Genomic DNA, 19,750 nt, shown 5'->3' with positions numbered 1-19,750 from the left:
CCGATAAAAATAATAGAGATCCGCGAAAAACAGCCGACGGGCTGGCCCCACTAACTGCGTGATTATCGGCCAATTTTTCGCGCGGACGAAAATTTGCCCGATAAACGACTTGTCTATGGCCTGCATTAGTCTAATTAGCCCTCTTAGCTCTTATCCTGGGTGTACAGAACGATTGGTGTCTGTTAAAAGTATCTGACAGAGGGAGTGGTTGAGTAGTTTATCAAAGACAACTGGGCAGGGCTGATACCACTCAGTAAGCAAAAATGCTATATGTTGTCAGCCCACAACAGGACTAAGGAGCTGACTGCATTTGTGGCAGGTCAACAAGTATTTTTCTGTACTTGCTTGGTCTTTACAGACATAATACATGGGGAAATCTACATGAATTGCAAATTTGTTCTAAATGTGTGCTTTTTTTCCCCTGACATATAAATTATAAATGGTCTGGGTGAGTACAGGTAAACCAGATTAGAGGAATTTGCAATAAGTATTATCACTGATATATAGTTTTGCAGCTGCAGATAAAGAATGACCTTTAGTACTCAATTTATAATCTTTGCTTCTATACAACCAATATCTCAATGGTGTGTGTGACAAGGCATTTAGAGGGGTCAGTAGTAGAATGCTGTTTAATCTTCAGCCCTGGGCCTTCAACTTTCCAAGTCAAATTTGTACAGAACGACAAATATTCATTTTTCTTTTTTTGAACTAAAGACCAAGCAATTCTACATATGCAGTGCCTTGATTTGGCTTCATTGAACTTCTTCTCACTTTTGCTTTAAATATACTGTAGTCTTCCTTTTTGAGCTATTTGACAAATTATGCAAAAAATGGTAAATATTCTTTTTTTTCTTTTCTTTCATTGTGTCTATTTTTTTGAGTTATTTAAAAAAAAATCTGGTAAAGAAAAATTGCATTACATTTTGAGCATTGAGGTGCCCAGAGCATTATATAGACCCAATGATAAATACACAAGGCTGTTTGTTTGTGTGAGGTGCATGTTAGGTGCAGCGAGGTGTGGCAGGAGGACAGACATGTGAAATGGGTAGTCTTAGATGGACTTTAATAGACAAGCAAATGAATTAAAGCCCAACTCTAGCTAACACTTTTTACTTATTAAAACAACAGTTTTTCTTTTTGGAAAAAGGTTCAAATGATATGAAAAAAGCTGATTATTGTAATCACCAATATCAATGTTATTTGGCTTACCCAACCTCTGTAACAGGCAATTAATTGGATTGCTTGGTCTATTAAAGGAACTGGAAAAAATATCTTCAGTCTATCATGAATGCTGCTGCCAGACTCATCCACCTTACTAACCGTTCCGTATCTGCCACCCCTCTCTGCCAATCACTCCACTGGCCTCCACCCCTCTCTGCCAATCCCTCCACTGGCCTCCATCTCTCTCTGCCAATCCTTCCACTGGCCTCCACCCCTCTCTGCCAATCCCTCCACTGGCCTCCACCCTTCTCTGCCAATCCCTCCACTGGCCTCCACCCCTCTCTGCCAATCCCTCCACTGGCTTCCCATTGCTCAACGGATAAAATTCAAAACATTAACAATAACATATAAAGCCATTTATAACTCTGCCCCAAATTACATCACCAATCTTGTCTCTAAATATCATCCAACGCACTCTCCGCTCCTCACACGACCTCCTGCTCTCTAGCCCCCTCATCTCCTCCTCCCATGCTCGTCTCCAGGACTTCTCCAGAGCTTCCACCATCCTCTGGAACTCACAAAACAAGGAGTGCAGCGCTATATGAAAATAAACCTTAATCACAAAAATATAAACAATAGAAAATGAGTCCACTGTGATATCAAAATACAGATTCCTCAGTCCACAATGAGATTTCTAACACTGTAGGTAGAATCCGGTTTTCCGTTGTGGTGATATGAATAGATTGCCTACTCACCAGAAACACAGTGCAAAAACGCATATCTGGATCACATGCATCCTGGGATCCCGGATGAAGACAGCCCGGTGTTAGGATCCTCTGGTGGTCCCTCAATTGTGTAAGAGAAGGATACCGATCTGGTCTCAAAGTGCTCGCTCCTCAGGTCTGCAGCAATGCCTGAAATACTGGGGCTGAGGTGTGGAGGCTCAGTGCCAGATATGGAGAATGAAGGTGCTCATAGTATAGTATTGTAAACAATAAATTTATTGTGTTTAAAATCTGAGCAATGTTATACATACATAAATGACTGCATATGATAAAAGGCTGTGAGCAATAGTAAAAGCACCCAAAAAGCACTGACCAGTATACATCTAATGTGGGCCGCCGGACCTCCTGATCCGGCGGCGTGGCGTCAAAGCGTGCAGGGGCTCCTCCTAGACGTGTTTCGTGTAAACACACATCTGCAGTAGGGGTGATGCCAGCCACACCTCAGCCCCAGTATTTCAGGCATTGCTGAAGACCTGAGGAGCGAGCACTTTGAGACCAGATCGGTATCCTTCTCATACACCATTGAGGGACCACCAGAGGATCCTAACACCGGGCTGTCTTCATCCGGGATCCCAGGATGCATGTGATCCAGATATGCGTTTTTGCACTGTGTTTCTGGTGAGTAGGCAATCTATTCATATCACCACAACGGAAAACCGGATTCTACCTACAGTGTTAGAAATCTCATTGTGGACTGAGGAATCCGTATTTTGATATCATAGTGGACTCATTTTCTATTGTTTATATTTTTGTGATTAAGGTTTATTTTCATGTAGCGCTCCACTCCTTGTTTTTGTGATTCTATTAGAAAGGTTTTGTGCATCCTTTTAGTGCATTGGTCGCTTTTCAGATTGCGCTCACTAACTTACATTTACTCATCCTCTGGAACTCTCTACCCTAATTTATCAGACTATCACCTACTCTGCTCACTTTTAGGAGATCTCTAAAAACCTATCTCTTCGGGGAAGCCTATCCTGCCCTCAGGTAATAATGGAATTTTCTACTCCTCCTACCAGTCCATCCCCCACAGTTATTACCTTTTGTACCAGCAGCCCCTCCCTCCTAGATTGTAAGCTCCCTGGATCAGGGCCCTTCTAACCCTCTTGTATTGAACTGTATTGTCTCCCGTTATATTGTAAAGCGCTGAGCTAACTGTTGGTGCTATATAAATCCTGTATAATAATAATAATAATAATATCTTCTGTCTGAATCAACAGGCATAAAAACTATTATGGGGAAACTGCTATTAATGGAGTTGAATGTTCTTTTTTGCCCTTAGTTTGATTTTGGGCTTTATGGAAAAATATTTAAATATAAAGTAATGAATTTTTGGCATAGTATACACGTGAAACGCCAATCTGGACACAGTCAGAATGTTTTCAGGATATACAGTATAGGAAGGAATCTCTCCAACTGGGTGATACTCCAATGAATGTATTTAGTATATTAAGTTTAGATTGCAAAGCATTGTGGTATTTACAGCATTATTTGTTAATCTCAGACCACAAAATGACAATGGGCAAGCACAGGGACTAAATGGTGGGCAAGCACAGGGGCTAAATGGTGAGCACGCACAGGGGCTAAATGGTGAGCACGCACAGGGGCTAAATGGTTAGCACTTCCACCTGGCAGTACTAGGGTTGTTGGTTCAAATCCCAGCCACAGCACCTCCTGCCTGGAGTTTTCATGTTCTCCCTGTGCCTGTGTGGGTTTCCTCCAGGTACTCCAGTTTCCTCCCACACTCCAAAGACATGCTGGTAGGTGAATTGGCTCCTGTCTACATTGGCCCCTGTATCTGTATGTATGAATGTGAGTTAGGGACCTTAGATTGTACACCCCTTGAGGGTCAGGGACTGCTGTGAATGTACAAATATATATGTAAATTGACAGCACCTGTAATAAAATATTAAATGGTGGAAGAGATGGGGATGATGTTTAAATACATTTTTAAAAAATAGTAATAAAACATTGATTTAAAAAAAATACTACGAGAAAATGGAAAGAAAGATATAAAAATTTTAAATAGTGAAAAAAGGACATGTAAGAAAAATGACAGAGAAACAAATATGAAAAAGCAAAACACAGTGAGAATGAAAAAAAAAAGATGAGCAACGACAAAAACATATAAGAAAGAAGAGAGACTGGAAGGAGAGGGCTAATCCTAGATTCTAATGGAATCGTGTCTATTTCCAGAGGCTAAAATGTAAACTCCTTAAGTTTCTGTTCAGGTTGTAAAGCAGAAAGTCAGGCTTTGTGTCTCCATGCATTCTCAACTAACAGCAGGGGTTGGGGTAGGCAGGCAGGCACAGAGAAGGTAGCAGCCAGGATGGGAGTAGCACCTTGCAGGTGATGCAGAGATAAGGTGGAAAGGAACATGGGAGCGGCTTTGACAAGGAAGGGAGGTGGTGGAAACCTGAGGTCACATTACCTGCTGTATCCTCCCAGATTTGGCTCAGTGGTACTGTATAAATACCTAACTCTAGGAAGTGCTGTCATTCAGCATCTTTGTTTCAAGACGTCGTTGCATCACAAGTAAGTTTCAGGTTTCATGACTTTTCTTGTCATTTCTTTCTGTATGAGGCTGCTTTCTGCATGTGTTTGTGTGTGTATATATATATATTTTTATTTTTTTTATTTTATTTGAATTTTTTTTTTTTTCCAACTGCTTTTTGGACAACTGCTGTGAAACTGAATATTTGTGGTATGTACGTGCAAACTTACATTGGCCAAACATGTGTTCTTATGCACAAGATAGACCACTGCTATATTTCCAGCCTTTTTCTCAGAGAATTTTTTTTTGTTTTTTTTACATATATATTTTTTTTTTTTTTTTTTTTTTTTTTTTTTAAATGTGCTGGCTCAGGTGTGTCTGCAGTGGTGCCTTACTACCCATAGGCATCTGATTATTTCATGATCACAATATCAAGCACCCTATCCACCTTCTACCTATAGTTTATATATAGATGCATGTTGGTTCATGGTTTAAACCCTTCACAAGCATTGGCTGAATTTGCAGATTTTTAGAAGACTATTTATAAAATTTTTCTAAACCGTGTTTGAAAATATTTGAAAACCTTTTGGACTCAATGGGTGTGTGGTAGGGTTGTAACCTCACCCCTTTAAAACTGAACACATATTAATTGCACATGTTCTGTGGTTGATTAAGGTGGTAATTAGACTCGCCTAGTGCCTTATCTATATTAAATTAGCCTCAGAACCTGTGTAATTTAATGTCTTCCGTTGTAAAGGGATGCGTTCTCAACCCTATTGTGTAGCACTCTGTTTTTGTTTTTCTGTCTTTAGTCTTCAAATCCTTTCTACACATATGGGCTATCCTCAAAGACTAGTCCATTCCATAGTGCTTGGGGCAACCACACCTGTTTGGGAAGCAGCAACATCCATTTAATCATTGACTGTCTATTCATTAAGGTGTTGTAGCCAAAAATGTTGATGTGCAAGAGTGGCATAACTTAGGGCAATCAATCAGAAATGAGCCCATCTCTAAAAAAAAAAAAATGACTCAACCAGATGCTATGGCTTCCCAAATAAGCGTATAATGAATGCAAAGTCTATTCTGCAAAGCCCTAATAATTGTAACTCCTGGCTATTTTTAGACCTAACAAAAAATCTAATTTTAGTTTGCATCTTTTCTCTTCTCTGTGTTTTCTTTGGTATACCTAGAGGGTTTTGCTCGGGAGGGGCTTTCTTTGCGTAAAATCTTAAAATTGGCCTCACCCTCATATACTGCAGTGTTACGTGGAACATATTCCTTGCTGTCCTTCTTCAGGAGATTTCTAAGTAAACACAAGTGCAATGCTGAGTTTCTATTTGCACTTCTCAAACACTAAGCTTTTTTCAGTTTGTTATTCCTGTGACATGGCTGTCCCTTTTTCTGCTTGTTTGGGTTTATTATACAGCAATCTGGGCTATTCAGTAAAACAGATATGCAGAATTCAAAAGCATAACCCAGCTAAATAAATTCACAGTAATTTAAATTTTGATTAGTTGTCATAGACATAGAAATTTGCTTTATTCAATAGATTTATTTTTTCACCTAACGTGAATGTTCCTTGGAGGAAAGTGGGCTTGTTAGGCATACATCTTCTCAGCAGCGCTTGCTCCAAGAGCCAATCTACCTACAATATTTTAATTGGTAGGTACAATTTGGATGACGAAGTCCTCCTATTTCCTGAAGTGTAATCTCTCCCCACAGTAGTTCACACCCATCTTGAGACTGTATCACCACCTTTGGTCTTCCATCTATGTCTCATGATATCAAATAGAGAATGGTGGCCCCTCACTGGTCTTGGTAGTTGTGCAAGCCTGGGGACCCAATGTAGATATCTCTTTAATGGAAACTACAAGAGACGTTAAAAGGTGGCTTAATCTTCAAGAACAAAGCCACAAATATATTTTGGGTGGTGCAGTCCTTTATTTTAACACACCTTTTTCAGTGAAAGAAATGCTTTGTAGGTCACCAAGAGTTTCTTTTTCCATGGCAATCCTTTTGTTATCTTTTTTCTGGTTGAGTTCTTTTTAGCATTTAGAAGCAAACAGAGGTGTTTCATGGCTAGTAATAACTAGACAGGGTGTTGTGCTTATCTTTCCTCATAAGGTTCTTATGACAAATGCGTGTAATTTTTACAGTCTAAGCATATGAAGAGCATTTGAACTGGAAACTCACTATTTGCCTATAAGGCAGGGATCAGAAGATCCAGCTGGCAAACAACCATTTGGAAGATGATGGTTACTATAATTCCCATTTGCACGTTGGATATTTTTTGAATGCAGTGGACCTCTGTGCAGGAACTTTCACCAAGACCCTATTCTTTGCCACTCCATGCTATAGGCACGTACGCACTGGGCACTTAGGAGCAGCCAGAGACAATGATCCTCACCTGTGCGCCTCAGACCTTTAGACTGCATACTATAGCTTGGTTTTACCAGGTTTTTAAACACACTTTTTTTTTTTTTTTTTTTTTTTTTTTTTTTTTTTGGAATAGTGGACACTTTTATTATTTGGAATTGTCACTTGTGTACTTGATCAGCATTTTCTTAGCACTACACCTGCCCCTTCAGACGGCAGTTGCATTGTAGATCTGCATTGAGATGCAGCTGTATCTAATAGGTGTGGCTGCAGCTCAAAGGTCAGTATCGCGGTGAGTATGGACCCTCAAACTGAATCCCCAAGGTGTGCAGTGGGTGCACAGTGGGCTCCCTCCCCCTTCGAACCCATGTCCGCTGCACGTATTTCACACATTAGGGACATGCCGGTGTATCTGAGTGAGAGTGGCTATGAACTGTACAGCCACCTCTAGCTTTAGTCTCATCTCTGAGGAGCAATAGTGACTGGCTGAAAAAGTTAACGCATGGGGTACCAACTTGCCATGTCACTCGGTAACCCTCAGGTTGAATTGCCAGAGTACATTGATCTGCATTTTATAGGCATGGTTGCAGCTGGAAGGTCAGTATTGTGGTGACTATGGCTCCTCAGATTGAATCGTCATGGTGTGAAGTGAGTACACAAAGGGGACCTGCTCCCTCTTGGGAACCGTATGCACTGAATGCGCTGCATGTACTGCACACATTAAGGACAAACCACTGCAACTAGTAAGTGTGGCTATGAACTGTATAGACAGCCCTGGCTTTGGCCTCATCTCTGGAGAACAATAGTAATTGGCTGAAAAACTTTATCTATGGTGCTCGAAATTCCGCATGTCAATGGGTAACCCTGGGGCGTCTGCAGAGGTCAGCAGTAGCCTATAGAGAACTACTTCATTCTACAAGTGAAAGGTTACCAGAGGCAAGCTCAGGATTGTTAGGGATTCCAAGGTGTTTAAGTGCTGTTTTTATATAGTAAGAAAAATTTCCTATGAAGTCCATGTAGCTGCTTTTGGTGCAATTGCAACCCCTGTATCTGGAATAATGGGCAACCAATGGACACAGTTTGTAACAGTCTGAAATTGATTTAGCTTTGATGATGAAAGATTTTTCCCTCCAAGCAGATGCATAATTAAGTGGTCAGGTTCAGGTTTTATTCTGTACCAGTAATACTGTAGAGCAGCTAACAACCTATGCGGGCCAAAGATAGCAGGAGAACATAGGTTTGTTTTGGAGGTTATTGAATCTCTGGAGACTCAACATAATTACAGCTCTTCTTGGAACTTTAGATATACCTGATTGATGTTGTTCTGTGATTCTGTACACCTGTAGTCCTTGCATTGCTTACTTATAGAGTAAAGTAAGGTGCAGCGCTAAATTAATTATATATCAAATTGTTCTTGCTTAAACATCTAAAATCACCATAAACAATGAATATGTGACATAAGTGCAATAACAGATGTCACTCAATGGTGACTAATATCGTGAAAGAGTGTTGCACACAACAAAGTCCAATATATAAGTGCACACAAGATCCCAATTGATCTTCAAAATCCAGTAGCTGGATCTGTGGGTAAGGTGATAGGTGTGTAAAGATTGCGCACTCACCAGATACGCAATCCAAATGCGCATATAAAAAGTAACCACAGGACATCAAGGATCCTAATAGGCTGCGGCCAGCATCTCTTACGTGTGACTCCTCTGCGTGCAGCATCCATCTACACCGGTGCAGCCCGCCTGTCCTCCTGCTCCTTTTTGAGAGCCATTTACATCCGCAGAGCAACCTTTCCATGTGTGGGAGCATTTCTATACAGTGAGGGGATGTCTGACCTGATCTGACCAGACCTATTAGGATCCTTGATGTCCTGTGGTTGCTTGTTATATGAGCATTTGGATTGCGTATCTGGTGAGTACGCAATCTTTACACACATCACCTTACCCACGGATCCAGCCACTAGATTTTGAAGATCAATTGGGATCTTGTGGGCACTTATATATTGGACTTTGTTGTGTGCACGATAGTAGTCACCATTGAGTGACATCTGTTATTGCACTTATGTCACATTGTTTATGGTGATTTTAGATGTTTAAGCAAGAACAATTTGATATATAATTATTTAGCGCTGCACCTTACTTTACTCTATTACTTTGAAGGTTTTATATGGTACCTTGCGGTGTACAGCTGCTGATTTTACCTTTAGCGCTCACTTATTTTGCTGTTTATTATTGCTTACTTATAGTTCTTGCAGTTTCCAAGTCATTAGTCTTTGTGTGGTCTTATTTATTCATCTTGGATTATAGCATCCTCAACAAACTCATTAAAATCTAAAGGTGGAGCTTTTCCAGTTAACTCTTCATATGCACGCTAGCATTGCCAAATCACATCATTTGCAGACGACAGACCATGCCTGGTAGATTTTAGCAGATCACAATTTTTATGCTGCATTATATCTGGTGATATTTGATAGCACAAGGAAAAGTGATTGAGGTCACTTCTTGTACACATCATAAAGTACGTGCAATGAACCGATGAGAGAATAATTGCTACTATTGCCTCCAATACAACTGATTTAGAGTACTGTGATATTGTCTGAGATGTTTTAGAAGCAGGTGATTGACTGCATGTCATTTTGTTGTGTGATTGTGTGACCAGGAAAATTTCCCCGTGTAGCTCTAACCAAAGCAGGAAACACAGCCTTAATATATAACTGGTACTATATATACAGGGGCGGACTGACCATTCGGGCACTCGAGCAATGCCCGAGGGCCCGGGGTCAGTAGGGGGCCCCATGAGATGCCCCTGGTACCTTTTTCATAGGCTTTTTTGGGTGTGGTCTGAGTGTGGGTGAGGACACAGGGGCCCCATGGTCCCCTATTGCCTGGGGGCCTCATGAGTTGTCAGTCCACCCCTGTATATTTATATATGTTACAGAACTCCGGGTAACTCTTTAATATATAGTTAGTCAGCTTCTGGCCAACACTAACCTCCAGCAAACGTCTTTTGTTAAATCTCCATCATATTCCATTGTTGAGTGTATCTCCACCAAAGAGATTTCTTTTGCCCAAAGATATAACCAGAGGTTTCCCAATGGGAAAGCCATACCAAACTGGTAGATTACCATGGCAAACTTTTTTTTCTTTTAAATTTATTTGCTTGGCTGTCACAATGCTTTAGCCAATACTCTAGTGTGTGTGTGTGTGTGTGTGTTCTGGCTTTTCTATTGCGTTTGTTACATGCCAGTTCCCGGTCTGTGGCTAAGTAGTAAAAACAGCATTTTCGTAAAAAGCCCAGCAGTGGCTGTCTGCATCTTTTGCACTTAAAGACTCATTCACCCTACTACTATTTAGGGAGAGGGATTTTCTAGGATTGATATCCTAGAAAACCTTGATAGGTTGTTGACTGGGCAGTGGATAAGGGGGTACCACCAGTCCTCCTGTATGGGTGCCAGACAGCAGGGGGGCCCAGGCAGCTGAGTGAATCAGATGTGGGCAGGGAGGGTGATTGGCACGGCAGGGGGGCAGTTACTGGAACCGATCTCCCGTATGGCTCTCTCTCTGCAGCAGCTGAAAGCTGGCTTTTTCTCCTCTCCCTCCCACTTTTAGCTGCTGCAGAAAGAGCCAATCAGGGGATGGATTCCGGTAATTGCACCCCACATCCCCACCACAACCATCACCCTCCCTGAGCATGATGCAATTCCCTCTTCTGTCCAGGCCCCCCTGTGTCCCCCCACCCTGGCAGTGCTGCCAGCTTTCCTCCTCTTCTTCCCACCGACAGCTTCAAGCACACAGTAGGATCCTTCAGAATGGAGTGTGGGGGAAGCGGCCGGTAAATGTGTCCCATTTACCAGCCCCTTCCTTTCCTGAATGAACGCAATGAGTGATTTGGTAACAATCACTCACTGTGTTCATTCATACCTGAAGCATAGGACATTGGGTTTTTTGGGGGGAGAGGGGCCCTGTAACGTTGGCTGTAGGAGGCCCAGTGGTTTCTAACAGCAGCCCTAGTTGTTAATGTGAATCAGTAGTAATGAGAAACTGTAGATTTTAGAATGTTTTGATAAATGTGCAAGCAGGGACTCCCACTTCTCTCTAGAGTCCTGATATAATAGCAGCCCTTCTCAGAACAATAGATGAACTTGGAAATGTGATGTTGTGACCAGGGGAGGACTGACAACTCATGGGGTCTCCGGGCAATAGGGGATCATGGGGCCCCTGTGTCCTTGCCCAAACTCAAAAAAGCCTATGAAAAAGGTACCAGGGGCATCTCATGGGGCCCCCTACTGACCCCGGGCCCTCGGCCCGAGTTTCCAAATGGTCAGTCTGCCCCTGGTTGTGACCTTTCTCAGGAAACCTCCAACTTCCGGTATCCAAACTTTCTTAGGTATTTGCAGATGTTTACATCACAGACTAACATGGGTGGCCAATCACTAAGGTCACATGGGTAGATTGGGAGGGAGTTGCCTGCTCTTGCATACCCAGAAGTACCAGATATATAATGTCACTTGCCTGGGTATAGGGAAGATAAGCAGGGGTACACACACAATTTGTCCTGACTATGCTTTTAAATAAGGACCCACTGGGATTTAGGTGGCCCATTTAAATTAGATGTATGCAGTTCGATGCTAAACCCCTTCCCTCTGTTACATAGACCTGAACACTACTCACTTCCTTTGAACTTAATCAATGCACAGCAAGTATATTTGCATTTGAACACTGGTTGAATGTAGACACCCAAAAACTCTTCATGAGAAGGAGCCCTTTGTTGACCATTTCCACCCCTAAAGGATAATATCAGCACATGCATAGGTCAGCATTAAAGTGAACCTGTTGCTTTGTCCTGTAAGTCCAAAGAACAAGTCCTCTGAAGATTTTGTATTGATCTGTCCAATATAAACTTACCATGTGTCAGGCGTATTGCTGATGTCTTATTTGTGTTCTATTCCAGGTCACAATGTCTTACCCAATGACCTCCCAGCCCCAGGCAATGCAGGGCTACACTACCAGTAACAACCAATGGAACTCCGAAGTTATGGACTGTTGTGAAGACATGGGCATCTGTACGTATTCGAGGTTTTACAATGCACCCATAAGGCATATCATGACTGTTATTTCTTCCCTGTAGTTTACAATTTGGGACATGGGAGTGAATGGGCCTGAAATGATGTGTGGGGGAAGCATGGCGTTTACATTGACCAAATCTATAGATTATGAAATATACTAGTTCTATGATATGATTTGGCAAATGAAGAGTTCTTACCCAGAAGTGAGAGGTTCAACACAACAACCAAAATTTATTGGCAAATAGGATGGAGGTCTAAACTAACACAATCTGTCTGGTTACATAAAAGAAACAGTATTAAGAAAGCTTGAACGTATTACAAAATACAAACAGTGAGACAGAAAAGACATAAGACAAACATTTAGACACGTGGAAGGGATATATTCCATAATTACCATGGAACTGGACATAAAAGTTACATTCCTTTTTTGTCTGGTGTTCCAAAAAGAGAATCTCTCTCTTCTCCCCCCCCCCCCCCCCCTTTCTTCCTTCCTTCCATAGTTATAGTCCTCTTCCATTAATATTCATGACGTATCTCTGATTGGTTGGCCAGTCTATTCTCTGATATGATTGGCTAACTTCCAATCCCCTAAATTTAGCATACAACCCCCTTTAAGGCAAATCCTGGCACACCCTTTATGGAATTTAAGCATGTCAGTTCATGACCTTTTGCTGGGACAGACGTATTCATGAAAGGCTGGCCACCTTCATTGCATATCTAAATAAGGTATGCATTGAACTGCATATTTGGGAAGCCAACAGGTGGGTCTCATTGTTAGATAATTCTAACTCTGGCATGGACATGTCTGAAAGCAGATTCTCAGCAAAGATTTCTAATTTACAGTAAAGAAGGTGCAATTACTAGAATATTCCCTATGGTATCTATAGAAGAGTAATTTCTTGGAAGACCTATTGCACATCTGCACTGATAAAGCTCTAACTGAAATATATTCTTAATACAATTTTATTTACAGTGTTTAATGAAGATTTCACAAACTCATTATCTAACAACTGTAAAATTCAACTTGAAAACTAGCTTGCAATATTTTATACAAATTTATTCAGTTACAGTATGATTTTGGGTTTTTTTTTTTTCTGGGGATTTGGTAAAATTCCAATACTGTGCTCATGTGCGTGTATTCCCATCTAATAATATGTAATATTTGAGAGATTTCTTCCACTCCTGTAGACACAACAGATATGAGAAGGAAATCTAAGACTGTTGTCACCAGAACAAGTGTCCCTATTGATAAATTATGATTACCACACCAATTTGGAGAATGGTTCCAAATTTTGGATTTTTCCCTCGCTTTCAGTTCAGTTGTCACCAGAACAAGTGTCCCTATTGATTCAATTTTTCTTACCACTCCAATTTGGAGAATGGTTCCAAATTCTGGATTTTCTCACTTTCAGTTCAGTTGTCACCAGCACAAATGGGAGAGAGTGAATCTTTCTAGCATGGGTAAAGGTGGCAACAAAACCTAGTGGGAATCCATTACCACCCAATTGAAAATAAATTTGGACTATAAATATACTTTATTACCAGCTAAAACGTGGTAAGCACTTTTTAAAATTATTTTTTTATTTCTTCCTTTTTTGGATTATGGTTATTTTTATTTATATTTTTTTAAGCCATTTAAATGGATAAAAGCTGACCACTGTAAGCACCACAGCAGTATTATATTGTTCATCCTACTTGCTATTTGTGGACAACTTTGTCTGAATATAAATAGAAGAAAATCTAAATAAAGGAATGTGAAATTAAAAAAATATATTTTCTGAATACTAATATATTGAAGACATTGAACCCCATGTAGTACTAGAACACTGTTTTCAGTACAAGGGGCTGGGTAAGTGTAACAAATTTGTTGGGTGGTCCATGCAAAATTTGAAACTGCTGATTTATTTTCTATTTATTTTAATTTTATTTATTTGCTCTCTCAAGACAATAAAAAATACAGTATTGTGTTGGAGGCGCACACACACTTCTAAACTTCCTAGCGTCTGATCAGATAATACATTTTTACCAACTTCCACTTTACTTTTTTTTTTTTTTTTTTTTTTTTTTTATCTGACAAATGTTTGTAGTCTACAAAAAAAAAAATCCGATTTTTGAAAACTCCTCTTCACCTGATTGAGAGCTCAAACTGAAGGTAGGTTCCCTTACCTTAGGACCCCTTCACATGCACTCTAGTAAGGTGCCATTCATTTTCAAGGGCATGCCAACCCATGGTTATAGTTGCACTGTAGTTCACCACGTGCGTTTGGGGTGTAGTGTTTAAAAAAAAAACAAAAAAAAAAACAAATTGGGTAAAAAAAAAAATAAAATTCCAGTTCGGGGCTTTAAAAAAAATTGGACCCCCCAGCAGCTCCTAGTGGTATACTCACCTGATCTTGGGTGCGGTCACCCACAGACACACTGGGGCACTGCTCCTCTTCTAGGTTAAGTGGCATCCGGTATCATTAAACTTCCTTTCTTAACTTTTTCATTAACCCAAAGCTCTTCTGTCTTTCAGGCCTTTGTGGAGCATTTGTCCCTTGCATTTTGGCATGCAGAGTAGCTTCAGACTACGGGGAGTGCTGCTGCTTGCCGTTTTTAGGAGGTGCCCTGCTGGCCATGCGCACTGGCATGAGAGAGCGCTACCACATCCCGGTAAGGATTAGACTACAGCATAGTGGGCACAGTCATTTCTTTTACTATGAAAAGTTTGTTCTTTAATGGGAATTGTATAGTGTTTTTGTATACATTTTTTATAGTGGTTTTGTGTATATTTTCTGCATTGTTATACAGGATTTATATAGCGCCAACAGTTTGCTCAGCGCTTTACAATCTAAAGGGAGACAATACAGTTCAATATAGGAGGGCCCTGCTCCTTGGAGCTTAAAATCTAAGAGGGAGGGGCTAGTGGTACAAACAGTAATAACTGTGGGGGATGGACTGGTAGGAGGAATAGAAGATTCCATTATTAGCTGAGGGCAGGATAGGCTTCCCTGTAGAGAGAGGATTTCAGAGATCTCCTAAAAGTGAGCAGAGTAAGTATGTAAAATAGTGCAGCGCTAAAAAATCTATAGTAGTATGATGGTATGGGTAAATGAAATTATATAATGACACAAGTAAAATGCTAAATAAAATATATGGGTCAAATAATAAAATATTAGAATAAAAAGTCCATAAATAAAACCAAAAATCCAATGGAGGCCCAAGGTGACACAATTTTATTCCCGGTGATGTATCAATCGTCAAACAGGTATATATAACAGATTGCTATAAGCAATCAAATTGTGTTTAAAAAAAAAAAATAAAAAATACTGATCACTACCCCAAAGTAGTACTATAGTACCATGGTAACATTATACTACTTTGGTTATAGTGTAACATGAAAAAAAATCTTAAGAGAAAAAAATTAATTTTTTATTAAATTATCAAGTTCGTTTTTGTTTTTTTTGTACTGTCACTCATCAGTGTCCCTGATCACTGCCATGCCAGTTATATGATGATGCTGTACTGCACTGGTGACAGTATGTGTAAAAAAAAAAAAAAAAAAAAAAAAAATAAAGTATTTAATTTCTTCATTTTCCAAAAAATTATGACCAAAAAAACTCTCCATGCCTCTTATGAAATACGTCGGACTGTCTACTTTGCAAAAAGGGGTCATTTGGGGGATATCTGTACTGTTCTGACATTCTTGGACCTCAAGAAATTATATTGGCTGTCAGTACTTCACAAATTATGGTATAGATCTGAAAGTTAATCAATCCTGAACTCTATAACTTTCCTACAGACTAAATAATAAATACTAATTTGGGTTATTTTCACCAAAGACATGTAGCAAAAGACATCTCGGCCTAAATTTATGAAAAACAATTTATTTGCAAACGTTTATGGCAGAAACTAAGAAAAACGTGGGGCTTTTTTCAAAATTTTCGGTCTTTTTTTGTAATTTAGCAAGAAATAAAAACCCCAGCGGTGATTAAATACCACCAAAAGAAAGCTCTAGTTGTGTGAAGAAAATGATAAAATTTGAGTTTAATACAGTGTTGCATGACTGCACAATTGTTGTTGTTCAAAGTGTGAGAGTGCTGAAACATGAAAATTGCCCTGGGGGGGTAAAAGTGCCCGGTATGGAAGTGATTAATTTCACCGCTACTTTCACAAGGGTAATAGTGCACAGAAAGTAGATATTTTTCCTGTGTGGCCATTAAGGAAGATTTTTAAATGAGAGGTTTTTGTGCCCAGATTTCAGATGCAATAACTCTTCATAGGTTTATCATTTAACAAAAAATAGTCGATGGTGTGTAAGTGATGTCTAAGTTCTCTTTCTTCGTCCTACAGGGGTCTATCTGCAATGACTGCGTGTGCCTCACATTCTGCGGACAGTGCACCCTCTGTCAGATGGCGCGTGAGCTGAAGGCCAGGAACTGATGACCCATTGGCATGATGGTGTCATGACGGGCATCCACGGACTGTTTTTTACCTTTTACGAGAACCTGGAAAACACTGAAATCTCATTAAAGGGGGAGAGGTTACCATGTGTGTCACCACTGACCCCCCCTTTCCAAGAAACATCAGGCAGGACTATGGGAACAACTGTGATTCTACGTGGACATTACATTACTCTGTTAAAATTGTGAAAGCATTTAGAGCTTGTAGTTGAAAACTGGATTTTAATTTGTATATTTCTTCCCCCCCCCCCAATGTCTTCATATAAATGCCAGTTCCAATATTTCAAGCTGTGATGTGCACCTATGTGTTATATTGCCCCCTGGCTTCTTATGTCAGTCTGAGAATACTGAAATAAAGGGGGGAAAAAAACTGCTCTACACCCCAAACAATACAATGTGTGAAAAAAATATTCCAAAACAATAGTGAACACAATTAGTGAACTGCTGCTACTCTTTCCCTGAACACCAGAAAATGAGAGAGGGAGAGAGATTCTATATCTATCAATGAGTCAGCTGTTCTCTAAATAATCAACACTATTCAATCAAATAAATGCTGCTACATAAATTAATTGAAATTATATAAGTCCACATTCATATATTAAAAGTCCCAAGATCAGGTGTGAATGCCTGGTGTATTGTACTGCATTGCCGAAATTTTTATAATGTATCGAGTCTTGTTAACCTTTGAAAGTGAATGGGACACTTAAATGCAAGATGCAGTAAGGGGTCCCAAGCATAATGTTAGAACAGTATTCTCAGACTATATATATATATATATATATATATATATATATATATATATATATGTGCTCTGTTCACTAAATCATCAATCAAATAAATGCTGCTACATAAAGTGCATAAATTAATTGAATTTATATAAGTCCACATTACTATATTAAATAATTAAAAGTCCCAAGATCCAATAATACAGTGCTGTGCGCTAAAGAAATCCTCCAACAGAAAAGTGCATAGGTGTCCACAAATGCTTGACACAAAATTTTTAAAAAAATCAGCCTCTTACCAGACACATTGATCTCCATCTGCTCTGATCTCTTGACTGGAGATCAAAGTGTCTGGTAAAAGAGGCTGATTATTTTTTTTTCTTTTATGTCAAGCATTTGTGGACACCTATGCACTTTCCGTTGGAGGATTTCTTTAGCGCGCTGTATTATTGGATCTTGGGACTTTTAATTATTTAATATATGAATGTGGACTTCTATAATTTCAATTCATTTATGCACTTTTTTTTTTTTTTTTTTTTTTTTTATGTAGCAGCATTTATTTGATTATTTGGTGAACAGCGCACTCATTTTATTATATATATATATATATATATATATATCTCTGAGAATACTGTTCTAACATTACGCTTGGGACCTCTTACTGCACCTTTCATTAAAGTGTCCCATTCACTGTCACCAGTTAACAAGCCTTGATACATCACAAAAATACCTGCATTATTTTTCGGCAATGCAGTACAATACAGCAGGCATTCACACCTATGCAGCTTGCTATAGGTCAGATGCATTTTGTATATGTCCATTGAGCTACCATTAAAACAAATACCAATGCCCTAATACCATGCGTTGCGCACACTGAACGGCGTGAATGGACTTCTCCGCCTCGCAGCCCCTTTCAAAAGCTGCAATTCACGCACTCTTACAGCTGCATTTTAAAGTGATGAATCTATTTCCTAAGAATAATACATTTTGTAAGATCTTATGGCTTTGCAATGGTATTTAGGCAAAATTGGACAATCTGGTTAGCATATTTTATCAATGGGGGATATAATAAATGGGTACGTGGTTCAAGCTGTTGGCATTCACAGTATAGTTTAATATTCATTTTGGGTGGAGTTTATCTTCTAAAGGGTAATATGTAAAGGACAATAGCCAATAGTGACCAAAGATTTCATTTCACTGGTTCGTCTGCATTCAATTTATTTAAGCAAAAATAGTTCCTAGCTGCTCAATAAAACATGCCCAACAGTGCAGTGATTGTTGTGTAACAATTCAACATTTTTAGCGGGTTTTTTCTGTATATTATGACATTCTTCCTTTTTTAGATGCTTTCATGTATGTGGCTCATAGTTATTACTGAGAACTCTACACTGCTGTACATAGATGATGAAAATGGTGTTGCCCATGCAAAAAATCAGATGCACCCCCTCGGTTTTATTCTCTAGGATGAAGGAAAGCTCCGTTCTGCTTTCTGTAGGCAACACCATTGATTTACACTCCTAAATAATAGCCTTTCATAACAATTGTACAGAGATATGAAGACCAATATTCCGTTTATTCTGCATGCATGGATCTCTATTATTATTTTTTTTTTTTTTTTAAAAATGTGAAAATAAAACTATTATAAAATGTTCCTGGTGTGGAATCTATTTTTCTAGTGTCCTACCATCTAAAAGACTAGTCATGTCCACACATTGGGCAGCAAGTGAGTATGTTTTCAAGAGAACTTCAAAAGTAAATTTGAGATTTTATCATTTACAATACCTGGGACTTCTGCAGGCACTTCCTATTATAGGGTGGCAACGCTCTGTTCCTGTCTCACAGTTGTGATCCTGTATTGTCACAGACGTTTCTGTTGGAGACTACAAGTGGCCATTTTGATACATGCTATGAAGACATGGTACACTCTCATCATTTGTAAACCCAGCCTGAGAAACATATTGCATTTAAGAATAATGAGGCTGCAGGAGATGGAATAGATATACGTACATTCCAGAGATATGCAAATAATTTTACCCATTTACAAAACATTTTCAGTTTTGGTCACAAGTTCTCAGTAAAAACATTGCTGAATTAGAAAAAATTTAACAAAGGACAACAAAATTTATAATGGGGGTGGAGGACCTCAGCAGTGAGAATTAATTACATAGATTAGTCAGGGGCGGACTGACAACTCACGGGGCCCCCGGACAATAGGGGATCATGGGGCCCCTGTGTCCTTGCCCAAACTCAAAAAAGCCTATGAAAAAAGGTACCAGGGGCATCTCATGGGGCCCCCTACTGAACCCAGGCCCTCGGCAGTGCCCGAGTTTCCACAAGGTCAGTTCGCCCTTGATTACAGTTATTCACTATGGAAAAGAGGTGCTTAAGAAGGAATATGATTACAATGTACAGATACATTATGACCACCCACCGTAATCCGTTGAAGCATGGACTACACTAGAGTCTGAAGGTATGCTCTGATATCTGGCACCTGGTCTGTAGCAGATCCTTTAAGTTCTGTAAGTTGTGAGGTGGGGTCTACATGGATCAGATTGCTTTTCCAGCTCATTCCACAGATGTTTGATGGGATTAAGATCTGGAGAATCTGGAAGCAAGGTCAACACCTCAACTTGTGTTTCTCAAATCATTCTTGAATCATTAAATCATTCATTCCAGGTCACCTTCTTCCATTGCTCTAT

At 39.6% G+C, this 19,750-nt stretch overlaps 1 protein-coding gene across 1 annotated transcript; it reads left to right on the top strand.

The window, feature by feature from the left end:
- Positions 1–4,408: 4,408 nt before the first annotated feature.
- On the top strand, positions 4,409–18,702 carry LOC149454594 (cornifelin homolog). Its single transcript, XM_089687377.1, has 4 exons — positions 4,409–4,478; positions 11,773–11,884; positions 14,403–14,539; positions 16,220–18,702. Exons 2-4 carry the CDS (start codon positions 11,779–11,781, stop codon positions 16,307–16,309), a joined length of 333 nt encoding a protein of 110 aa, XP_089543503.1. The 5' UTR covers positions 4,409–4,478; positions 11,773–11,778; the 3' UTR covers positions 16,310–18,702.
- The last annotated feature ends 1,048 nt before the right edge of the window (positions 18,703–19,750 follow it).

Source organism: Staurois parvus, unplaced genomic scaffold, assembly GCF_062004578.1.
Source record: "Staurois parvus isolate SC_StPar_1 unplaced genomic scaffold, SC_StPar_1.0 ptg000423l, whole genome shotgun sequence".
NCBI classification, from domain to species: Eukaryota; Metazoa; Chordata; class Amphibia; order Anura; family Ranidae; genus Staurois; species Staurois parvus.
The sequence above is the reverse complement of the archived record's forward strand: the minus strand, read 5'-3'. Positions and strand labels throughout refer to the sequence as shown.

Bases quoted from the DNA above. Each gene is read 5' to 3' on its own strand.
- LOC149454594 (XM_089687377.1), top strand. From the start codon at position 11,779: ATGTCTTACCCAATGACCTCCCAGCCCCAGGCAATGCAGGGCTACACT. The intron at 11,885-14,402 runs GTACGTATTCGA...TCTGTCTTTCAG, and splicing joins TTGTGAAGACATGGGCATCT to GCCTTTGTGGAGCATTTGTC. The intron at 14,540-16,219 runs GTAAGGATTAGA...TTCGTCCTACAG, and splicing joins GAGAGCGCTACCACATCCCG to GGGTCTATCTGCAATGACTG.